At 37.2% G+C, this 26,213-nt stretch overlaps 1 protein-coding gene across 29 annotated transcripts in view; it reads left to right on the forward strand.

Moving 5' to 3' along the window:
• DLG2 (discs large MAGUK scaffold protein 2) overlaps positions 1-26,213 on the forward strand; it is a 1,046,667-nt gene that overhangs the window by 740,021 nt on the left and 280,433 nt on the right. For all 29 annotated transcript variants that reach the window (XM_084519823.1, XM_084519802.1, XM_084519813.1 and 26 more), the window contains 3 exons: positions 2,910-3,046; positions 15,679-15,823; positions 18,771-18,912. In XM_084519823.1, the coding sequence (XP_084375949.1) occupies positions 2,910-3,046; positions 15,679-15,823; positions 18,771-18,912 (424 nt within the window). The remainder of the gene's footprint in view (positions 1-2,909; positions 3,047-15,678; positions 15,824-18,770; positions 18,913-26,213) is intronic.

A 26,213-nucleotide genomic window follows, 5' to 3' on the forward strand; every position in this document is an offset into this window, starting at 1 on the left:
GCAATTCAAACAACTGAGTTTAGAAAACGCATCTTGCTCCCTTTGTTACCATACATTTGAATGATTCTCCATTTCAAAGACAAGTAAAAATTGGAAATACTGACCCAATGTAGCCAGTTAAAAGAGAGATCCAAACCATAGATGCTCAAACCTTTTTCAGGTCTGAAAACAAAGCAGAAACCTTCAGTATAATTGGAGCTGAGAATGTAACGGGTTGTGTCGCACTGATCATCCCACCCACCTGTTCCCACATCCAGCCCCCAGCCTTTCAGAAACCAAGAGCATGATTCATCTTGTCTCTTTCAGATGTCTGTTTGAGATGAGATGAATCACCCTCTAAAAGTCTTTAATGAATTTTCATTGATTATAAAGCTATCATAAATGGTTAGCATAGTAGTCTGATGTCATTTAGCCAGATAAATCCTACCCAAAAGATTTATTGTAATATATTTTCCTAGTGTTTCTGGCAATTAGCAAAAATAATTTCAGTAAAATTAAATGTTGCCATGGTTCCATTCCACATTTTTCCCAAGAAGTGATCTTTTAACACATACAAGTGTTGGATCCAGATGGATCCAGATCATTACAGATAGAAAAGCCATGGAAACTCTCTCTTCCTCATTTGGCTCTCCCACCCACCCTCACCCCTGCAGTATTTTGTCTTGCCTTGTTCAGTTCTTTTACACCTTTTCATACTTGAGGCTGATTATATGGATTCTAAAGGCAGACCCTGCTTACCAACACAATATAGCTCCATGCTGTCACATTTTATGTCCATTAAAAAAGCACAAAAAGTTACTCTTTTCATCACCGTAAACATTTGTAATGGGGTAGCGTGTTACAAGGTTGTTTGTTTGTTTGTTTGTTTGTTTTGTGATTTTACATGTCAATTGTGATATAACCATGAAAAAAAAAAAAAAAAAAAAAAAAACACACAAAAAAACACCACCACCCCACCACCCCTCTCAGCACTGCTTCAAGTAGAAGCAATGGTCTTTGCTTATACTGCAGCAGGACAAGAAACCCTTTTGCACAAAATACGGTACATCTGTACAGACAGAAATGACCTTGCCCTTTACAAGTGTGCACTTTTAATAAAGGAGAGAGAAGAGGATTGAAGCATATGATAACCTAATCTTCCCACAGTGATGCTGTAGGTGAGCAGTGGAGCTGAAGAAAGCTCTCCAGCTGCAGTGAGCTGCCCACTCATTTCCTGTGCCTGTCATCATCATTCTGGAATACTGTCGGAGCTTCATTTTACTGATAGAAACATGCAGTGTTTTTTTGTTTGTTTGTTTGTTTGTTTGTTTGTTTTCCCAAAAGGGTGATAATTATGTCACCAGGGAACATTCAGTCATTGTTCCTAGTCCACATCTAATGTTTTAAAGAAAATTTTAATTCTGGGTATTTTCTTAGAATACCCTTATGTAATCTTTTTATTCTTGTAGTTGTCCTGGCAGTAGAACATAAATAGTAACAGTGATCATCAGCTTTAGCTGGAAATTAAATAAAGCTTCATTTTAATTATCTGATACTTCTGAATTAACTTAATGTATACTGATAACAGTCATCTTAATTTAGTATTTCAATTTGAGATATAATTTCAGAGGTTTCTTTTTGTAATTTACTGTTTTCACAGTATCCATGAAGTAGCTCACTATGTTATCTGACCTCACATTTTTTTAAGCTAAAAATAATGATCAAATTAAAATAGTGTGAGAAAAAAATCACTTTTTTTTTTTTTTTTTGAGATTTAATTCACTCAAAAAGCTTATCTCTGTACTCATATAGCTGCTAAAGAAGTCTGTGTGTATTAAATAAACCATCACTTAAGTCTAAGTGCACAGGCAGTCATGCTGGTGAGTTTGCAATAAAATGCCAAGTTCCAGGCAGTTCATTTTTCTACTGCATTTTCACTGCTCACGCTGAAGCTATTACTAATATGTTTGCTTTAAGAATGACTGAACACCATGATCAAAGACAAAACTAGTTATTATTCTCTATGTAGATACAACTATTTTTTCTATTCAGCTAAAAGAGAAATGCCTGGTTCAAGCAATAATCTAAGCAGGTTATTGTCAGTAACAGCTTATTTGTTCAAATGAAAGTTCCCATTAGATATATAATCTATAAAAAATATACCTTATGAAGTAGATTTTAATGGAAATGGAGCGCAGTAGTTTCTGTCTTTTCTCTGATTGAGAGATAAAAATGTTATTACAAGTGAGAGCAATGATCTGTCTATTTATGTACTGTGTCAGACGATAGGAAAAGCGAGAAACTGAGAGAAAGTTATATGTGAACTATCAATTTCCTATTTTATATGTGAATAGCCAAAGATATTTGTGTCATGGAAAAAATATGCAAAGCAGAATTAAATCAAAATACACCATTTATCTTTCATTTTCTCACATCTTTTAATGTGGTACTACAGAAACTTACAAAATCTGTAGTACACCTCTCACAGTATTTTTCAAATTCTGTAGACAATAAGAATACCTTTAATTTCTTTTGTGGTAGACTGTGATTTATTTTATACCAATATTTATTAAAATGAAGTCCAAGCTTCAGAGTTTCATTACTAGTCAGCAGAAATTTCCACCATGAAGAAGTTATGCCATATCTTGTTTATGTAGGTTGCACTGTCCCCTGGTGTGGACAAGACATTAGTATAAAATCATCATTGGTTTGATTCTTTTTATATTTACCTTTCTCTTATTGTATGTGGAAAGGAATTTCATTGATTTATTTCTGTCCCTCAACTTCCAAGGAAAAATGAAAGCATATGACCCCTCAAATACCTGTTATGTTGTTTGCATTTCTTTAAAAAATGTTGTAATTATACAATTACACTCTTACTTAGTGTTATTCTTGTACTGATAATGGTTTGTTTTTCATATCTTCTCCAGGTCTGGGTTTCAGTATTGCAGGAGGAGTGGGAAACCAACACATCCCTGGGGACAACAGTATTTATGTCACCAAGATTATTGATGGAGGAGCTGCACAAAAAGATGGGAGGTTGCAGGTTGGAGATAGACTTCTTATGGTAAGTATGACAAATGTAAATTGGATTTTGTATGACTGAAAGTTGCTTCATGTAGGGAATTTTATTTACTGTACATTTTAATGAATGTAACCATTACAACTTCTCTAATAATTATATTAGATTTTTGACATCTTCATTTTTTTCTCATTATTTATATGTATTTCTGGGACTACTGTTAAAAAATATATACTGGGAAACCAATATTTTGTGAAGAAAAGGCAATGTGTTGTATTGCTGTTACAGTCATTTAACTAAGAAGAGAATAAATGTATTGTGCACATAGGTCAAAATGTACCGTAAAAGTTCTAAAGAAAGGTGTTACACAAACTTTATTACAGCACAACTGATTCTACTGACCATTTCAAGAAAGTGATAAGATGTAAAATATGCCACAAAACTCTCAAGTGTAGCCACTGTCAGTGGACTATTACCTATATTTTACTATATGCATGAATGCTTCACGTAGATGCTCCATTTAGATGTTATTAAAGATACATTTTCTATCTTTTATCCTTGAGGAAGTGTTCTTAATTCTCTGATAGATCTCACTTTGGGAAATTTTTCCTGATATTTGCAGTGCTAGTATATTGTTCCCTCTAGATAATTATTTCCCACTCACAGAGTTTCTTTAATTCTTTGTAAGGGACCCTGATGAATCAGCAGAAGTTAATCTATGTCAAGTTGTATTCATGTCAATGCATTTGCATAGATTTCAGCAAGCAGAGAAATATATTTTCAGTCATTGCCATGAAAAAAGTGTACTGCAGTAGCTCTGCTTTGTGACATGATATCTAAGCAGTGAAAAATTGCTGTGACCTTTTTTTCTGCCTGTAAAAATATATCTGAAGTTTTCTGTATTTGGCTGGGAACACTGTGTTCCAGTCACATGTGAAGATGGCCATTCATTTTCAGGGTTTTAAACACAACATAAAAGGCACTTGGTTGCTGTGTTGGTGACTTTAGCTTTTTTTAATTAAACCTAGTAGACAGATAAAACAACTTAAAGATCAAATAATGTTAGCAAATCAAAGCAAAATGAAACTAGAACTTAACATTTCTCTGACATTTCCTCTTTTCAGGCTTTCAGCACAGTGAAATTCAAGTCCCTGCTCTTTAATGACATTTTTGTTCATTTTTCCATAGAAATGTGTTCTTATATTTGCCAAAGTTGCTCCTTATTTTGTTCTTTAGCACCGTATAGAAAATCTACTTGTATTCGGCTGTTGTTTCTTGCTGTGGTGATAATTCCTTCTCGGTTTTTGTGTGATTTGCAAATTTTTGTTACCTTACTCTTAACTTCTTCCAATTCACTTGAAGAAATACATAATATCTGCAAAACACAGGCACACTGCATTCCTTGCCTCCAGTGTCACTTAATTACAATGAATTTCAGTAGAAAAACAATTTTCTACATCAGAATGTAGAATTTATTTATTTATTTATTTTTGGTAGGATTTGCCTATTAAGTATCTCTTCTCGGTCCTTAACCTATGATTCACTGCAGTCAGATACAGGTAAATACAGGTTTATCCACTGGGACAAGTTTTTATTCCTGAATCTGACCTCTGAAAATGACCAGAAGTCATTCTTAGTATGTTTGATGTCACATCTTCATACTGCTTTTCTTTTGTTCTGCACCATGCACTTACCATCATCTCCTCTTATCACTGCATGTAAAATGAGGAAAAAAGTCAATCATAATATCGCTCTCCATAACATGCATAGTCCCGTACTTCCAGAACAAGCTTTTCACTGTTGCGTAAAAGTCATAGTATCAATTTGCTCTTAACTACTACATTTTGGAGATAAAGTTGCAAGACCAAAACCTATTTCTAAAATTCATGGAGATGAAAAGATATGTTTTGTGGTTCTCTCTGACAAGACACCCTGACTTCTTTATACCTTGTGGGTTTTCTTGAATACCTTCAGTATTTTTTCTCTTCTGCCCTCTGTAGTATATGTCAGTTCATGGCATTTACTTCATGTTCCTTTGTGATAAGTGAGTGAAAGAATTCATTGCTTTCTTTTGGCAGTGTTACCACTTTTATCGACGCAATATTACCCTTGTCACCTGCATGGTCCTACTGCTGCTTCACTGAGTCCTTATTTATTATATATTTGAACTCTTCCTCATTGTTTTTCTTCTCAGTAGTGCTTGCTTTCTTGATCTTTTTATTTTCCAACATTTCTCTGTAATATTTACTAGAATTTGTCATCCTTCTGGAATTCTCACCAGCTGCTGTGGTGGTTGTTTCTTTTTGTGTGTCTATGTTCTGATAAGTTTGGGTAAAATGCTTTCAGATCCCAAAGAACATGCAAATCAAATGCATTAAAATTTAAGATGTAATAAAAGAGATGCTGCAAAATCAAAACTAATATTGAAATGTAAAACAATGAGGTGCCATCTGAGCATTTCACAGTTTGATGTCCCTACAGTTATTAAATGCAGATTGCTAATAGTGTGTTAAGCATTCACAAGATGTATTATGTAAATATTGAGCATTGTGATTATTGTGAAATCTGTACAAGGGCATATCTGTGCAGTTATGTTACTGTGGCACTGAGCCTGCTCGTGTGGCTTATTATCCTAAGTACTTCCACATGGAAATTCTCCAATGTAGGATAACTCTTAGTTACCCAATAGTAAAATTACTGTAGGAAACATAAGAGTGCTCCAGCCAAAAACTCAACTCAGTGGTTTTGGTAGGTGCATGTGAAATGAACAGACCAGAGCAGTGCCCTGAAGACTGACAACTAATAGGAGACTTCTACCTTACTGTAATCTGGTGGTCATACCTATAGTAGTGCCTGATTTGCTGACAGTAATTCTTGCAGTGGGAATGTGGCTGCAATGAGCATCTCAGCTGGGCCGCTTCTCTTTGTACTGGGCAGGAGCAAAGGGGTATCATGTACAGAGCATCACAGGCTATGATGATAATTCATATTGAAGGAACATTGGGAGGGTTCTAGTACAACCTCCTGCTCAAGTAGGGTCAGCTATGGGGGCATACAAGGTCGTTCATGAATATATCCAGTTGATTCTCGAAAACATTCTAGGATGGAGCTTGCACAGCCTGTTCCCTCTGACCTTCTCTTGTTTCTGCTAATGCCTGTCATCTCTCCCATTGCCACATGCCACTCGACTAAGTTTAGCTCTGTCCTGATGACCAGTGGAGGCTTCTGTTAGTTGTCCTCAGAGCTGTCCCTTCACCAGGCTGAACAAGTTGAGCTCTCCCAGCGTCTCCGCACAGGGCGCAGGTTGGGCTGCCCCAGCTATTCTGGTAACCCTCCCCTGAACTTGCTCTGGTTTATTGATCTTCAATGTATGACGGCGTGGGTGTGGTGAGGGGGCAAATCTGAATGCAGTGTTTAGCTGCAGTCTAATGAGTGTCAAGTGCTGAGGAATAATCCCTTCCCTGCATCTCCTGGTTCTGCTTGTGCGCATTCAGCCCACATGCTGTGGCCTTCTTTGCTGCCAGGACACACAGATGGCTCATGCCCAGCTTGATGTCCACCAGGAGACACAAGGGCTGTTCCACATAGCTGTTGAAAGGGGCTAGGGAGTGCCAGGGGCAGGACTTACTCTTTATCTCTATTGAATACCACGAAGTTCCTGTTTGACCCTTCCACCAGCCTTTTCAGGATGGCAGCCCTGTGCTCAAGTATATGGACCAGCCCCCTAGGTGAAGTCTTCTACAAACTTGGCAGGAGTGCACTCCTCACATCCTCCAGCTCATTGATAATGAGCTGATAATGAAGAACTGCAAAACAATTTAAGAAGTTGTTACCTCTCAGATGATAACTACCTTTTTTTAATCTGAAACAATCATCTCACTTTGGAAGTGCTTGGCTACAGAATAGATAAAAGAAATCAGTGTAAAACTGTATTTCCTTGTACAAAACAAGGCTAATAGTTAGAAGCAAGATATTCTTTCAGGGAAAGCTTTAAAAATATCAAGATTTATTGAGGCGCACCTGGGGGACAAAGCAGTCATTGGTCCCAGCCAGCATGGGTTTGTGAAGGGTAGGTCCTGCCTAACTAACCTGATTTCCTTTTATGATAAGATCACCCGTATGGTGGACCAAGGGAAACCAGCTGATGTGATTTTTTTGGACTTCAGCAAGGCTTTTGACACGGTTTCCCATAGGATCCTACTGGACAAAATGTCCACCATACAGCTAAATAAAAACATCATACGATGGGTGAGCAATTGGCTAACAGGCAGGGCCCAAAGGGTTATGGTAAATGGGGCTGCGTCAGGCTGGCGGGCGGTCACCAGTGGGGTCCCTCAAGGCTCCATTTTAGGGCCGGTACTTTTCAATATTTTTATAAACGATCTGGATGTAGGAATAGAGGGTATTTTGAGCAAGTTTGCTGATGACACCAAACTTGGAGGAGTTGTGGACTCAAATGAGGGCATAAAGGCCTTACAGAGGGATCTGGACAGGTTGGAGAGCTGGGCAATCACCAACCGCATGAAGTTCAATAAGAGCAAGTGCCGGGTCCTGCACCTGGGACGGGGAAACCCTGGCTGCACGTACAGACTGGGCGATGAGACGCTGGAGAGCAGCCTAGAAGAGAGGGATCTGGGGGTCGTGGTAGACAGCAAGTTGAATATGAGCCAGCAATGTGCCCTGGCAGCCAGGAGGGCCAATCGTGTCCTGGGGTGCATCAAGCACGGCATCTCTAGTAGGTCAAGGGAGGTGATTGTCCCGCTCTACTCTGCGCTGGTGCGGCCTCACCTCGAGTACTGTGTGCAGTTCTGGGCACCACAGTATAAAAAGGACATGAAACTGTTGGAAAGTGTCCAGAGGAGGGCTACGAAGATGGTGAAAGGCCTGGAGGGGAAGACGTACGAGGAACGGCTGAGGTCACTGGGCCTGTTCAGCCTGGAGAAGAGGAGGCTGAGGGGAGACCTCATCACAGTCTACAACTTCCTCGTAAGGGGGTGTCGAGAGGCAGGAGACCTTTTCTCCATTAACACCAGTGACAGGACCCGCGGGAACGGGGTTAAGCTGAGGCAGGGGAAATTTAGGCTGGACGTCAGGAGGGGGTTCTTCACAGAGAGGGTGGTTGCACACTGGAACAGGCTCCCCAGGGAAGTGGTCACTGCACCGAGCCTGTCTGAATTTAAGAAGAGATTGGACTGTGCACTTAGGCACATGGTCTGAACTTTTGGGTAGACCTGTGCGGTGTCAAGAGTTGGACTTGATGATCCTTAAGGGTCCCTTCCAACTCAGGATATTCTATGATTCTATGATTCTATGATTCTATGATTTAGAAGAAGATTTAAGATAATATTTATCTCATAAGTATTTTATTAAGTACTCAAAAATTTGTCTCCTATTCTAAAAAACCCTTACATGTTTAGGCATTATTCATTAATCTATTTCTAAGCCTATGCAGTCAGAGAGATCATACTTTTGTAGGACTATTTATATTTGAAAGGAAAAAGTGATGTGACTCACATACCAAGAGATTTAACTTGATTCTGTTTTATTGCTGAAAACAAAAGGAAAAAGACAGAAGCCACTTTCCTTTTCAGAAATTCAGGCTTCCATCCAATTATGAAAAAATCATGTTACCACTTGGTAGTTTCACAGGGTAATGATGGGATTGTGACTTAGAACTGTCAATCTGTGCCTTACAGGATCAGCTACCGATATCTGTTCTTTTAGATCATATGTGGATGCAAGATCATTTTTGCGTTAATGTAATCAGAAAATATTATTTGAGTTTAAGGTGCATCTATGGTTCAGATCAGAAGGGCTTTTTTAAAATGATTTTTTCTGTCTTGTGGGATGGTCTTTGAGGAAACAAATCGGATATTTTTTTATGAAGATGCTCTCCAGAAGCATTCTAAATGTGCATGTGTTTGCAGCTGCTAATAAGCATTCTATCTAAAGAGCCAGACTAGGTGTAATCCAAAGTAACCCCCTTCAGATGTGTATAGAGTAGATCTCTGTATGTAGAGCAGACCCTCTGTTATTTCAGATCACTCCTCGTGCATACATATTAGGAAGAAATTCTTCACTCAGAGGGTGGTGAGGCACTGGCACAGATTGCCCAGAGAAGGTGTGGATGCCCCATCCCTGGCTGTGTTCAAGGCCAGTTTGGACGGGGCCTTTGAGCAACCTGGTCTGGTGAGAGGTGTCTGTGACCATGTCAGGGGGTTGGATCTGGGTGGGCTTTAAGGTCTCTTCCAACCTAAACCATTCTATGATGCTATAATTCTTTGCTCAGGTAGGTGTGGCATTGTGGCTATGCCAGATAATGAAGGACAGACATTACCCCATTAGACTCAAAGGCAGAGAAGTGTGAACAGATAGTACCTAATCTGTCAGTTGTACTGGCTGACTAGCAGAAAGGAAGCACATAAGAGTAAGATAATAGTCTGAGTTGAAAAGTGAATTGGTACAGAAGCAGCTCTGGGGGTATGGTGACTACATCCCTTCTGATGCAGCACTAGGCTCTGAGCCAGGTTGACACTGTTGTTGACTCTGGGCTTGCAATGCTGTATCTAGCATTCAAAGGTAGATTTTCTAGAATCAGTTTTTGGATGGTACCATAGCTATAAGCTCCCCATTTAATTCATTCTCATGATACTCTAATTATCTGGTTGCTCCTACACAATTGCATCATCTTCATAACACTTCATTGCCTTAGGTCACTTCATTTATTTATTTTTTTTACCCAAATCAGTTCAAAAGGGAGGATAGAAAGATGAAAAGAAAAAAAAAAAAAAAGATGATTCACTACCATTTGGTGTCAATTGCACACTGCATGCACATGATGCCTGAAGCCTGTCAGTTCAGTCTCTACTCGAAGAGTAGATCTGTTTTCCGTGAAGCACAAACTCTTGTATTTCTCGGCAAAGAGTAGATCTGTTTTAGTGTTTCAGGACACTGAGTCCATACCCACTTACAGTCTTATAATCTAAGCAAGCTAATTTCAGAGGGAGTAACACACAGTCATCTGAAGCTGGCCCATTGTTTTCTATACAGACTTCAGCAGTTATGTAACTAATTTAGGAGTCCTTGGGATTATATGTTAGTTAGTACAAGCAGATTTTCATCCTTAGTACTAAAGATTGGGTTTCAGTATTGGAAAACCATTTACTTTTCACAGCTCTTTAAATCATGGTGAGTTTTAAAAAAGGCCATCAGCAGTTCTAGATTTACAGTGGGCAGACTGCAGGTACTTTCTGGATTTGCTGCTGGTGCTCACTCAGTATTTGCTCAGGAAAATCCACTTTCTGAATCAGATGTAGAATATTACACTAAAGCAAATATTACCACTGACAAAGCAAAGATCACCTCGTTGTCTCATTCATTGAGTGAATCCAGTCTTCTTACTCTGAATAATAGAAGAAAGGAACAATTTCCCTTTAAAGAAAAATATGAATTAAGACATTATGCCTCCAGAGATCTAATTCTGTTATTGGCTTATGCTCTTGTGAATGAAGTTATTTTTTAGAACACTTGTAGTCTTTTGGGGGATTCTAAGCTTTTCACTCCAGCTACTTCTCAGTGCCTTTATTTCCAATATGAATCTAGGAAAACTTCCAAATACGATAATTCTTGCTTGAGTTTAAACTTCGTTGTCTTGATTATGCTATTTAGGAAATAAAAAAAAAAGGCAGTCTTTTTATATCTCTTTGGCAATATTTCATACTGATTTTCCCCACCACTCAAATATCTTTTTGATTGGACTTGTAAGTATCTTTAATTTCCTTCTCAATTACTATATTATCTTTTCCTCGTCATTTTCCTGTAATATCAGTATGTCTTATAACATTCCTTCTGTTTATAGAAACAGCTTTCCTGATTTATTTTTTACTTCAGGTGCTGTTTGCATTTCATAGAATCATAAAATGGTTTGGATTGGAAGAGACCTTAGGGAGAATCCCCTTTTTCACACTGCTGGCCTCTCTGCTTTTGAAGCAGCCTAGCATATGGTTGGCTTTCTGTGCTGCAAGCACACACTAACAGCTCATGTTGAGCTTCTCATCAACCACCACCCCCAGGTCCTTCTCCTCAGGGCTGCTCTCAATCTATTCCCTGCCTGTATTTGTGCTTGGGATTGCCGTGGCCCAGATGCAAGACCTTGCACTTGACCCTGTTGAATCTCATGAGGTTCGCACAGGCCCACCTATCAGGCCTTCCCAGATCCCTCTGGATGCCATCCCTTAATTTCCAGCACACACCACACAGCTTGGTGTCATCAGCAAACCTGCCAAGGTGCACTTGGTCCCACTGCTCATTTTGCTGACAAAGAATCTGTCCCTGGCCAGATTTAATTATATCTGGGCTTTAGCTTTTCTAACCTGATCACAGGCTGCTCAGACAATTCCTTTGTTCCTCCCAGGCTACTTGTGCTTGCTCCCACATTTTGTAGGCATTTCTGAATTTTCTCTATCTGGTACATTTCAGAAAAGCCTTGCTTGCTCCATGCCTATTTTCTTTCTGATTTCTGTCCTCTGGCTCCCATGGTTGTATTCTGTGGCTCAGGTATCCAACTCTTGAACTGAGAAATACTTTTACCACTCGGATGAACTTCTTTTTTTTTTTTCATTTGCCTCAAGTTTTTGTTTGTTTGTTTGTTTTGTTTTGTTTTGTTTCCCTTTAAATTGCTATTTAAATTGGTGTCCTAGAGCCAGAATGTTGGTATGAAGTACTTGTTCCGTCCACATAGCTCCAATGCCAGCCCTTCTGCATAAATATCTCAGCATCTTAAAGGGGGCTGTATTGCCCTGTACAATTTGTTTTTGTATTTTGTGCACATCTCCCACTCTCTATCTTCTTTACCTCTGACTCAACATTTTTTTTTGGAACTACATCCTCCACTACGGTTGTTGTAGCAATAGGAAGTGAAGCTCTCTTATCATGCACTGGCTGTGCCTCAACCAGTGAAACACAGCCAGATTTATGGTGGTAGATAAAATTCAGTTAAAAGAAGCATCTTTCAAGGAAACAAGGAGAAGTTCAAGAAATTGTATCTCTTGGAGTTTTTTATGAGAGTTTCTCCTCTCCCCAAGTCATTGGAAAAAACAATTGCAATATCATATTTCCTAATAATCACCATCTCTGACATGATGTTTAGAGAGATTATATCCAGAGATTTCCTTACGAAAAAAAAAAAAAAAAGGCATACCACAATCGTCTTGCAATAATATCTAGGAAGTTGAGCAATATAATCAATGTATTCAGGTTTTTGTTTGTGTATAACAATACATTCAAATGTCTTTATTTGTGATGATAGCTTTATGAATTGGAAAAAGAAGAAAAGTTATAAATGCTTGCACATTCTAGTAATACTGGGAATTGTAGGTCCAAAGCAAAGAGCTACCTTTTGAATGAAACTGGGGAATCCATAGTATATTTTATATATTGTAATTCTAAATTGATCTCAGCAATGACTAAGGAAGGTGGTTTTATCTCCTTGCTGGAATGCTTTCTGTAACAGAACTTCATTTACTTCAAAGTGTCCTTTTTTTCTCCACAAGCTTTCATCCAGCTTCTTTAAAGCTCTCCTTTGTATCTTGATTTCACTCATGTTACCTTCTTTCAAATTCTACCAAGTTCTGGCTCTGCATACTCATTTTCTACAATATTCTGCACATTTAAGCTTATATGTACTAGAAATGAGGAAAAAAAGAAAAAAAAAAAAGTGGTATAACTTTGCAATGATTTTAAAGACCTTTAAGTGTATAAAGAATAGTTCATAATTGCTCAGGCATTACTTCTTAGTTTAGAATTAATTGGTCTTTAATTTGTATTCTAACTTTAAAATTTGTACAACTTATACACAGAGTTGGTGAGCTACCTGTCCTGTAAAGTTATTGTTAGATAGAGATGAAGTAAGACCTGTCATGGAAAGTATAAATTTTCTATGTATCATGCTAAATTTCCTGTTTCTAAAATGGTAATTTATCCTCCACTTGCACAACTGTGATATCCAAGTGTGTAGTGATGGAAACAGTCTTACCATGATTTTCATCAACTAGATTACCAGAAGAAAAAGAAAAAAAAATTACAAGCTGTCAAAATTCAGATACTGCTATGATATTTTATTTTGTGTCCCTTTATTTTTTTGGCTAAGAGCATCTTTTATTAAGCAGAAGTGTAGTGGAAGGTTATTATATGAGATTTTCTTTTACTTGAAAAAGCTTGTAGAGTTGAGATGAAACACCAAAAAAAAAAAAAAAAAAAAAAAGTATATAATGATAGGTTGCCAAGAGTGGTCGTCAAATCTCCCTTCTTGGAGGTCTTCAAAAGCTGCCTGGGTCTGGTCTTGGGCACCCTGCTCTGGGTGTCCCTGCTTGAGCAGGGGTGGGAACAGATGAAATCTGGCATTATCTTCCAACCTCAATTATTCTGTGATAATGCACGAGCAACATGGAAAGGAGGGAAAATAAAGGGTAACTATATGGTTGTGTTGACAAAAATGTGAATTTTCAGCATTTGAGATGGTTTTGAAATATGTAACTAAGAGAGATTTCAGCATCCTGCCAGCCTAGTAATTTAAAAGATGTTTATTTGATTTTTTTAATAAATAAAATATTTTTATTTATTAAAATATATATTAAAATTAAAAAGACTTTTTTTTTTATTAAAAGTGCAAATGTATGTTAATGCTGTTCCTAAAAAAAATAAATAATTAAATAAAAGAGAGAGAAATTTATAGAAGGTAGGGATCAGATCTTTTATTTTAATGGAAGACCTGTCAAAATACAGCATACCGTGTTAGTAACTCTCTTCTGGCAGTGAAGTTGTATCATAGTTCTTCGTGTCGAATTGTCATAATAAGCCTGTCATTACCTCTTTCAATTAACCTTAAAACCAAATCTGAGAATTGTAAAAGGATCAAAATGTAAACATAATCCTTATATTTGAAAATACTATCGAGTAGTATTGTTAAATAGTAATATCTCTTGGTGTTGATAAAATCATCTCGGTACAAATAGTCTTCCAATTTTTCATAATACTTGAATTTCTCTTTGGTTACCAATTACCCATTTAATTCCTTTGCCAGTAGCTTACTATCACAGCCAAGTCTCTAATTATTTACTGATACTAAATTCCTTAGAAAGTATGCAATGCCTTCTGTGATTTACTGCAGTACTGTATTACACTACAGTTGAGGAGCTTCTTCCATCATGAATAAACTTTACAAGAAATCCTTGCAATAACTGTAAAAGTTGAATGATGATGCTTTAAATCACAGTCAAATGTTTCATACACGACATTCACCTTGAAATGAAGCTTTTTCTATTGCCTTACGCCACACGTCTCAAAGCTAAATCCACACCCTTCTTTTCTCTATCCTGTGACTTCTCTGTTCAGGCTGTATCCTTTTTGGCATAGGGACCGTTCTCTAGTCTGTTGATAGGAGCATAACCTATGTTGACATCAGTAGATACAGTGGATCTATGTGTGAATAAATTGTATACCCCTTCTGACATTTTTATTTTGATTTTTTTTTTCTTTTTGGAGTAAAGCATAAATAGGCAAGGCTGTTGTCACTGTTTCCATCCCTATTTAATCCTCTTATTGGTTAAGTATTTTTCTTTTAGGATAGAGCACAGAGCTAATGCTACATCCTCATTTTTTCAGTGTCTGTCTCGTGTTTCCAGAAAACTCATAAACCTTCACACTCAAAACCTCCTTCCTGCATACAGAACTTTTCTTTTCTTTTCTTTTCTTTTCTTTTCTTTTCTTTTCTTTTCTTTTCTTTTCTTTTCTTTTCTTTTCTTTTCTTTTCTTTTCTTTTCTTTTCTTTTCTTTTCTTTCCTTTCCTTTCCTTTCCTTTCCTTTCCTTTCCTTTCCTTTCCTTTCCTTTCCTTTCCTTTCCTTTCCTTTCCTTTCCTTTCCTTTCCTTTCCTTTCCTTTCCTTTCCTTTCCTTTCCTTTCCTTTCCTTTCCTTTCCTTTCCTTTCCTTTCCTTTCCTTTCCTTTCCTTTCCTTTCCTTTCCTTTCCTTTCCTTTCCTTTCCTTTCCTTTCCTTTCCTTTCCTTTCCTTTCCTTTCCTTTCCTTTCCTTTCCTTTCCTTTCCTTTCCTTTCCTTTCCTTGTTGTTGTTGTTGTTGTTGTTGTTGTTGTTTGTTGTTTTTCAATTTCCTGTACCTCACAGGCAGCCCCTTTATATCACTTTGTATCTCTTATTATTCCAACTATCAATGACATATTACGGATGGAAAGATTTGGGGTGTTAGGAATATTGCAGGTCCTAGCCATCCATGCTATGAGATGGATTTGGACAGTTAATTCTCGGTAGACCAAATAATGTAGGCAGTAAATGATCTGGTGTGTTAAGTTATTAAATTATTATTAAATATTGTTTTATATTAAAGATGATACTATCAGCAAAATTTCACAAAGTACTTATCTACTGACAAGACCAGGTGCCATCTCACCCATTATGTTTCTCCGACATTATCAAAACTGTTAAGTTAGTCTTTGAATATGGATATGTTGAGAAAACTTTATTTTCTACCTTACTGTAATACCACTTCCAATATCTTCAGTGCTCTTTGTCTACAGCAGTTTTTCCAACATTATGACAATTGTGTCTTTTTTATTTTTATTTGCCACTGGATCCTAACTCAACCTGTCTTATTTCTCATTCTTTAAGGTAAATAATTACAGTTTAGAAGAAGTTACCCATGAAGAGGCAGTAGCGATACTGAAGAACACATCAGATGTAGTGTATCTGAAAGTTGGAAAGCCCACCACCATTTACATGACTGATCCTTATGGCCCACCAGATATTACTCACTGTAAGTGACTATTGTAATTCATTTTGTATGAAACATCAATTTGTCAGATCATTGTGGATGTTTCATAGCTTGTCCAAAGTACTCCATTAAAGTTTATGAAACAGTGTGGAAGGCTACAAAAATAAAATGTTTGATGCCACCTAAGCAAGCTATACTTGTGAAATATTACCAATAATACAATTCAACTAAAGTATATTTGCAGCTAAAGTAACTGTGTAGATGATGTACTGCTGTGCTGACTCAAATTAGACAATATCCAAGTAATCAGATTGAACTGCAACTCTTGTGACAATTACAGTAATATACATATGCAGATATATTTTGAAGTATGATTGGATTTGAAGAATGGAGTCCTCTGTCCACTGAAAAATCAGAACAAGCAGCAAACGATCCAAACAAACTTACTGAAAAGTTTGAGAAAAACGGATATGATATTTTCATAAAATGTTTACTTGGAATGTAAAATCACTGCTTTATCTACATAAATCTGCCCATTTTCTATGTGTATCCACTTTCTAAATTCCTACTCCATTTTGCTTCATTCTCATTCTGCCCATTAACTTTACATATGTTCATCTGCTGTTCCTTCACCGAGGACTAAGAATTTATTTGTCCTTGAATTAAATATCTTCCCTGCTATCGGAAAAGTTGCTGGAATGACTTTTGGTTGTTTAATTGTTAATAAAGCTCAGTGCAGGATCTCATAAGAAGGGAAGATTAGTTTATTTTAAAACAAACTGATTTTCCTCAGGCTGTGATATCCATGTACTGAAAATCATCTAGACTTCTTTTCGACATTCAAGCAAAAACACATGCAAGGTGAGCTTACTAAGATTCCCTGAGATGACAAGGGTGGGTGGCTGTGAAGCCCTTACCATACACATACACCACCTTCTTAGGTTGCCAACCTGCTTGACTGTGTGCTTTTTGTAGTCCTAAGGAGATGACTGTGATTAGGTTTTTCTCTCTATCAGGGTTTACTCTCTTCTCCTTTGTCTCCCTGTCTGAGTGTCCTAGACTCCAATCTAGTCTATTTCCTGGTATAATTTCTTAATGGCTTGAGTCTTTGTTTTAGTTTGGGTTTAGGCTGTCCTGAGAAGTTGCCCATAGTTATTCTATGTTTGATAACCTACTGATGAATCTAGGTGCTATCAATACTATATTCTTATAAACCTCCATCTACCAGTCCTCTTGATGTTTCCATTCCCATTCTCTTCTCATAAACAGTGATCTTAGCATTTCAATTGTAGCTCTCTATACCACTAATGCCGTCTGGTCTAATCACTTTGTTACTAAAACTCCCTTCCTTCATTCAGTTCTTCACAAAAAACTGTCTGCCTGGGGTTTCATTACCAAAAGGAAACAGCTGCACCACCTAACAACTGGGTGACAGTTTAATTTTTGGAGAGTTTCAGCAACTGACCCATACACATCTTGATCTTCTGCAATAATACTAGGGGCACTTAAGGTCAGGGAACCAACTAAGGACTGGGAAAGGTAGATTTTCTCTGTAAATATAAGAGATTAATTTTAGTTGCTCATTTGCAGTGCGTTGCCACTGTGAACTGAAAAAGTTGAGGGGAAAGCTTCATATCCATAATCCTCTTTATTCAGACTGCTCCATTAAAATAAAAGAGAAGGTTTTGTAAGATTCGCATCAGGTGGTATATTCAACTGTGCAGAGCATACCTATTTACTTAGTAAATGTTACAACAGATGGCAGATTGTTCAGTAGCAGTCTGGTCTGAATCTTAGCAAAGCCCAACAAGTAAAACTACTAAATGTCCCTATCCAATCTCCAGCATTATAATACTTCCTAAAATAATTTGAGAGTTCTAAAAGAGTGTGTTTTATTATGTCAGATTATAGATCAGCAGCATATGAACAGACAGAAGCAATTCCAGAGAGGGAGTAGAGGTTGAAAAGATTTGCGGTAGCCCATCCCAGGCTGCTGGTGCATAGAGATTCATTTATCTTCGGGGAACCTTTCATTATATCTGCATGTTCAGAGTATTTCAGAATGGGTAATGGCCTTTCCCTGTAGGGATATTTTGCTTTTAAGCATTCTGAATCTCAGCATCTGAAGGAAGGACTGAAAATAAGACTAGAAAGACTTCTTTTAATGAGAAAATTAGTTGTAGCTCGTTGCAGAAGCATGTGTCTTTGTTTCTGCTACTTATCATTTCCTTTTCTAATTACATTAACTAGAGATTTGATTACAGCTATTGCAAGTAACTTGAGAATAGCAAAAAGCAAACAAATAACAAAATCCACAGACCCAAGATAGAATCAGACAGCACCATCCTGTAATTGTCATTATTAGTCATTAATTTGTATGAGATTTGTATCCAATTTATGTTCTGTATACAGATTTACTGAGTTCTAAATAATGCAGTTTATATTGGTACTGAAATTTCAATTACATGGGAAAATGTGGCACCTTAAGTAAATCACAGCTTTAAATCTTCACCAAACATAGTTCTTGCCATACAATTCCTGCTTTAATCCTGCAATGAGCTCTTACTGTATTGCTCCCACTTCTGTACAATGGAGCCAAAAAGATGTGTGTGCTTTTAATCTCATTCTCTCCTATTTACATTTCCTTCTTTGAGTCACTAATAATTGAAGAAAGTGTTTGTTTCCCATCTTCCAAACTATCCTTTCTTACTTGGATCCCTTTTAAAGATTCAATTTCTGCAAAATGAACCATTACCATTATTATTGTTGTTGTTGTTGCTGTTGTTTTGTTTGTTATTATTAACCTTTTGGGAAAACTCCAGCTGCTCAATCTGTCTTGTTAAATTTTAAGCTCTCTCAGGCATGAACTGTCTGTTTTGGTGTTATTTACAGCAGCAAGCATATTCTTCGTACTTAAATAAAAATGATGCAGTCGTGACCTAATCAAATATAGAAATGGCTAACAGGAAATGCTTATTCTTACCACCAGCTTATTCTCCACCAATGGAAAATCATATACTCTCTTCTGGAAACAACGGCACTTTAGAGTACAAGGCATCTCTGGCCCCTATTTCACCGGGAAGATATTCACCCATTCCAAAGCACATGCTTGTGGAGGATGACTACACCAGGTCAGATGCTTTTCTTTGTTACATTTCATGGCAATTGCAAAGAACATTGTTAAAGCATTGGTAAAGCAAGGTAAAGCACTCCATGCACTCCTGACAGCACACAGCATATAGTTGTTTTCACCTGTGTTCAAGGGAAGAAAAATCATAGCTATTACAGGTATAGAGACATCTAAGAGAAAGATCTCATGAATGAATGCTGACCAGAAGTCCATGTTTTCTGGGTACAATCCTGCACTAGTTCGTAAACAACATGGCTGCATTAGAGCAGTGCTGACACTGAGCAAAACATGCTGTTTTTTAAGAGGTGTATTAGCTGTGATAGCTTCTTACCGGCACAACTAGGAGATCTCAGGATCAGTGACTCATCTGGCTCACTGATGTATGGGTGGAGTGGCTGTACATGTGTTTGTACCTGTCTGTGAGAGTGTACTCTGAAAGGTCTGTCTTGTTTAGTTCTGTGAAAGCAAGGCTGAAATAGCCTGTAATTGCTCTGTGTACACACACAAAGATAAATGACACAGAGAGTAAACAGTATGGGAAAAGAAAAAAAAAAATATTGTATAAACTGGCTGTAAACTGTCTGTGAATAAATTTAGGTGGGAAACTAGAAAAAGTGTCATAACTATTAGAGAATCATAATATGAAACAGCTTTCTGTGGGAGTATAGAGGTTAAAAGGAAACTGTACAGTAGCACTTGATACATTTATAAAAGAAGTTCTTGTGATTATCAGCAAAATGACCAAGGAAATAGCTTCCAATATTTTGTTTGTTTGTTTGTTTGTTTTCTGTGTTTTTTTTTTTTTTTTTTTTGCTTGTTTGTTTTTAACAATCCAAAAAGGATTGTAGACATAAGGTAATGATTGCCAGGTAGATGATTGCCAGGTAGAAAAGACACAGGAAAATGCAGGAAGAGTTATTTTATGCCTTGTGTTGTGAACATCACTGATAAAACTGTGTATTTATCTTATTTGGCTAGTACCTTATCTTTTAATGTCTAGTGCCACAGAAAATGATTTTTTTTCCCTGTACTTCAGTATTTATAGATTCATTGTGTTTAAAGCTAAAAGGGGCACTGTTTGTGGTCATCTAACCTGACCTACTGTGTATCCTAGGCCAAAGGATCTCATCCACTTATGTATTCGTCAGCTTCATAATTTGCAAATTTGCATTTCATATTTCTTGTTGCATAAGATTAAGATCTCAAGCTGCTTAACTTGTTGGATCAGACAGATTCAGAGTAACTAAATCATGATACAGTTTTAATCAGGACATAAATTTATGGAAACCACACCTTGCTTCCCTGTCTTGGCTAAAATAATTTCTCCTTTGTTTTGATTGAGGATGCAAAAACAATGTTGCTTTCCTTCAATTTATGAGACATTCAGTCAGGATGAATTTTCTCCAAAGGGTTCCAAGAAGTTACATATTTTAATTAATAGTTAAAATTCTGATTTCATTAAATTGTGCATCAAGGCTTTACCTGAGTTCATACTGACACCATAATTTCTAAAATGCCTATGTATAGGAAGAATACTAATATGGTATCTGGGTTACAATTATGAGGACTTGTAGTGCTGTTTTATCTCTTTCTGTAATGAGACATCAGCACCATTATTATTGAGAAAGTGTTGGCAAAGTTTAAAAACAGCAGAAAATTCAATCTTAAAAGTAAATAATAGCTAAGGAGATCCAAAAGTCACAGATAATACAGGAAGGAATCCTAAAACAAGAGAAAAGCTGCACTCAGAATGCAAAGATCATTTAAAAAGTTAGTAAAACTGAAAGGTAATGGAGAAGTATCCTTAGAAGTCCTTTGTTTCTGCTCCTGTAGCTGATTTTAACTTTTTAATTGCTTGTATTTTTATTTTTATTAAAAAAAAAAAAAAAAAGGGTTGGGAAACAATAGTTATAAAACAGAAGTGAAGGCAATGACAGTTCTAGTCCATTGTTGAGGTAAGTATCCAATAGAAAGCATACCTGCTGGAAGAACCATGCAAGATACTTATTGAAATACAACAATGTCTTTTTGATCTTCTTAGGAAGAAAGATGTCTTCATATTCCAATCATTTTTATTTTTAAACAAGTTAATTTTGTTGGTTTAGGTCCTGACAGTAAAGACTACTTACATAGTCTAATTCTTGGCTGAGGTATTCATACCAACCTTCATTTTGTGTTATTTGGATAAAAAATAAATGTCCAAAAAAGCACAGTATATTCTGAATATTCCTCTCCTGTATTCTTCCTATCTGGACTTCCGAATTAATATGTTTTCTAATGAAGGTCTGTTACCTGAAATATGGAGGATTGGCACTATCAACTCTGCAAGCATCACCTTCTGTGGCATGTATAGGACACTGGCAGAAATAAAGATGTCAAATAGTATGTGAGCAGACCCTGAATGTAACAGACCAAATCAAATAGCAATCTCTAAACAAGTCTTTATTTCACCTTATTGAAGGAAGGACTTAAATTTATTAGGACTATTATGGAATTTTTAACAGTGATATAGTTTATATGCTACACTGATATCCAGGATACTGTAGCACAAAGATTAAATGAATACAGTGATGTGTCATAAGAAAAATGGCGCTTCCTGCTGCTGGATTTCCTCACTGAAAACACATCATACAGCTCTATCCAAGGGACACCCGAACAAGAGCCAGGAGACCAGGCTTCTCCTCTGACTACTATGACTGAAAAGCTCTGACCTTCAAAATCAAACCTTTTAGCCCATGAATGACAACTTTCTCTCTTCCTTCCTTCCTTCCTTCCTTCCTTCCTTCCTTCCTTCCTTCCTTCCTTCCTTCCTTCCTTCCTTCCTTCCTTCCTTCCTTCCTTCCTTCCTTCCTTCCTTCCTTCCTTCCTTCCTTCCTTCCTTCCTTCCTTCCTTTCATCTGTGCAGCTGATTATTGCCTATTAATTCCAGTGGGACTATTGAAAAATGATACCATTAAATCTGACAAATTTTGACAGCTATAAACTGGGAACAGTGATTGCACTATCTCTGTGCAATGCAATAGGATTTGATGGTGAGTCTGCCTTTAAAATGAGAAGATATTTTGAAAGTCTTTGTTCCTGACCAGTTTAGAAAGACCTAAAGTCTTTTGGAAAGTTAATTATCATATTGATAATTCTAGTGAACCCTATAGATCCCTTGATTGCAGCATTTATAATTAGGTTCCTTCACATAATTTTTTATAATTAAGATAATTGCCAACTACTGCAGTGCTATCCATTAAAACTACCTGGTTCTCACTATAATAGGTTTTCAGGGTTAATTTACATGGTGATCACATAAGGAAATTTATTACCCATGCAGCCATAATATGGCAACACTTCTGTCAGATTTTCATTTGTGCCAACTAAAAATATTTGGAACAGTAACTTCTCCTCTATAAGAGGCATTTGCAATCTCAGAATTTGTTGTACATATGACTTGAGTGAAGCTGATGAGAAGCTTTAACTTCTTTGCTTTAATGAATCTGTTGGTGAAGTCAAAACAGTTGAAAATTCATCATAACTTGTCCGCTTACTCTTCTTCCTCTTTTTTTTTCTTTTATCCTTTTTCTTTCTTTCCTTTTTTTTTTTTTTTTTTTTTTTTAATTCCAGATCCAGATTTTTCTTTACCTGAATATTTTTTGGCCAACAAAATGCATGTTTCTGTTGATAAAATTACATTCTTGGGCTGATATTGAATCAGCATCTGGAAAAAAACAGAACATATTTTACTTAATTAAACTGTAGGAAAAAAAAAAAAAAAAAAAAGTTTGATCAGAGCACAAAGGATAGAAACGTACCAGATCATCCTCAGCCACAAATTTTAATGAAACTGGATGTTACTCTTTACTTACTGAGCTTTTGTAAGTTGTGTATAATATTGGTCCAAAATGCTGTCAGTTGAAAGGCGTAATTTACTTTCTGTTTTGTCGGATTCATTTTAAATTCCCTGGGGATGGAAGCTTTTCCTTCTTGTATTTTTATAAAAAGATCGTCACATTTTAAAATTCAAATAAGATAAAATTTCAGGTGAAATTTTTTTTGAATGTGATATATATCACTTAGATATAAAAGATATACTAGTTTCTAGTAAGATGGAAGTGCTGTGCAGGCAGTCCAGGCAATTCCTTGATTGTGGTATTAACAATTTTCCTAATGCTCCTCAAGGGGATAAACAGGTATAATTCTCTGCTTGACTTGCTATTCATGAAAAGGGAAGAACCAGTCTGAAAGGTGGTAAATAAATAACAGCTCAGATCAGAATGACCATGAGTTGGTGGAATCCATGATTCAAAGGAAGTCTGTAAAGGTAGTCAGCGAGTTATGACTGTAGACTTCAGAAGAGCAGACTTCACTCTTTCTGGAGAATTGCTAAGCAAAATTGCTTGGGATGCTGCCACACAGACATAGGTTCCATGAAAGATGGATGATTTCTAAATAAAACTTGCTGAGAACTCAGGAATGAGCCATACGATTGAGCTGTATGACTGGGAATTCATCAGAAGGCCGCCTAGACTATATTAAGAGCTTCTTGAACTAAAATGCAAGATGTAGACAAGCGTTGCTTGCCTGCTTAGTGATGAAATCAGAAAGCTGATGGCTTTGATCTAAGACTTCCAAGGGTCATGAAGGGTAACAAAAAGTGATTCTGCAAGTGTGCTAGTTTCAAAAATGAAGGCAAAAATTGATGGAGGAAAAAACTGATGGAGGAGACAATGTAATGGCAGACAGTATAGAAAGAGCTTAAGTACATTATCATCTTTGCCAGGCACTGAAGGGGCCAAAAGGTAATTGGAATAGTCAGCATGGATTTACCAAAAGCAAATCATGTACTTGTACAGCCTGATTGACTTTTCTGATGAAATGATGAGCCATGTGGATAGCAGTGATTGTCCTATACCAACCAGGGCCACAGTGCAGGGACTGCCTCATGTAGAAATGGCTCTTTGCTGGATGAAAACACAGCTAGCTCCAAAGGCATCCCTGGACCTCACTACAACTCACAAAATGTGCATCCGATGTACTGTGGGGCATGTGGCAATTCTTTTTCACCATCACCTGCCTTTGGGAGTGGCTGCAAAGCTGTTCCAGGCCATCTCATTCCTTGTCCCTGTGAAGATCAGGAGAAGCTGTAACACACATGCTGCAGGATACAGGGAGTGCCCTTTAAAACTCCTCCAGCAACCTCTCATCCAGACATAAGGAAGTGTTGGATAAATGGGTACATCTCATCTGTAGCTGGAAAGAATGTATGATTTGTAAAGTTTTGGAAACCCTCTGGGTAGCCTTTTGGGTATTTCCTGGATTTTAAGCTGCCATCTTCCTTATTAGACTTCTCTCAGCACGGCTGTGCACTTTTGCATGCTACAGCAGATTTGGTAAGGCTTTTAACACAATCTCCCACAGAGTTCTCATCTGAAAGATGAGGAAGAGTGGACTAAAAGAAGAGATTGGGTTGGGAGCTGACTGAACCAGTAGGCTGAAAGGGTAATGATCATCACTTGACATCTGTCAGGCAGGCTGCAATGAGCAGAGTACCTCAGGATACTCCAGGCGTCAGTTGAATATCTTCATCAATGACGTAGATCATGACACAGAGTGCACCCTCAGCAGTTTTGTGGATGATGGTAAGTTAAGGCGGAGTTACTGACATGACGAAGGGCAGAGCTATATACCAGAGCGATCTTGATTAAGAATTGGACCAGGAGAAACCTCTAGAAAGGAGGTTCAGTAAGAAATCTGAAATAAGGTTTCAGTAAGAAATTTGAAGTTCTACAGCTGGGGTAGAACAGCTGCACACACTCATATGAGCTGTGAAACAAGTATCTAAATTACAGCTACATTGAAAATGACCTGAAGGTTACAGCAGATGCCAGGCTGAATATGGACCCAGAAGAGAACTCTCATTACAAGGCAGGTAATCAGAATACCGGGCTACATTAGGAGAAAAATGCCCAGCAGATAAAGATAAGTTATGTTCTTGAAGACTGACTAGTTCCCATTTTTTGACTTCAAGAGGGATGTGGGTAAACAAGAAAGGGTCCATCAGACTCTGAGTCTTAAATCTCATGGAAGTTACAGACACAATGAGGCAGCTAGGGCTTGTTTAGTGTTATGAAGGAGAGACCAAGGGTCATTCTAAGAGCATCCTACAACTACTCAGCAGCAAAGATGATGAAACCAAACTCTTCTCAGTAGTGACATAAAATGCAAAAAGGATCAAAGGCCAGAAGTGTTTGTTTGGCATGATCTGATTTCAATTTAAGAAGGAAAAAAAAGACACCAGGTGAGTGAGGTAGTGGTGGAGCATATTGCTCAGATGGGCTGTGAAGTATCCATGCTTCGAGATTTTTAAGATTTGCTTAGACAGAATCAAGACTGATATGAGCTAGCATTGGCAATAATCCTGCTTTAAGCATGAGATTGAATGAGATGACCTACAGAGGTCCCTTCCTGACAACTTTTCTACTATATTGAGAAGAAAAAAGTGATTTGTTGTTTTAGTGTTTTGTGGAATATACACTACTAATAGAGCTGAGATAGAAGTAACAATTTACTCTTTAGCAGATGTCTGCTTTTCTATTTCTAGCAAAAAAAAAAGAAATTCTGTAGTTTTTAGACGGTTGCTCCTTCTGGCTTTAACAAACAACATAGGTAAAAGATGCATAAAATAAAGAACTACCATCTTGAGTTTTTACTTCCTTTTTAACTTCAGAAAATAGTAACATCAAACTGTTGTGCTTCAATGGATAAAAAATGTACTTTAACATTTAACTCTGGGTAGACATTAAAGATTCATGGATGGAAAAGCTGTCTGAGTTATCTGTTTTGCTGTGAAAAGCACGTTTGATTTCTTTTATATGCATCTTTGCAAAATAACATTTTCTGGATAAGGAGGAGGTGCTGGGGATTGGGGAGGAGAAAAAGGAGAACCATTAAGTTGAAGTCTCAAGGGAAATTTTCCCGGTATTGAGAGCAGCATTCTTCAACTGTTTCTTGGGTACTTACATAAGCCTGCTTGTTGAATTGAGGTTATTTTATAGAAACACCTTTAAAATTGTATTGATGCACAGATTTGACTGTTCAGGATTAAAGCATTACAAATAATATGAAGTTATGCATGTTATAAAACTATGAATAGCAGTTGTTTGACAATGGTTTGGGCTTTTATTAAGTAAAAAAATAGGGATAGAGAACTGCAGATTTTAGTAGTGTTCCATTGGGATCTCGAATGAGTTGACTTCATTCAGAGTTGTCAATCATCCATTGACAAAACACTGCATATTTGAAAAGTGTGTATTT

This window comes from Aythya ferina, assembly GCF_964211825.1.
Source record: "Aythya ferina genome assembly, chromosome: 1".
NCBI lineage: Eukaryota > Metazoa > Chordata > Aves > Anseriformes > Anatidae > Aythya > Aythya ferina.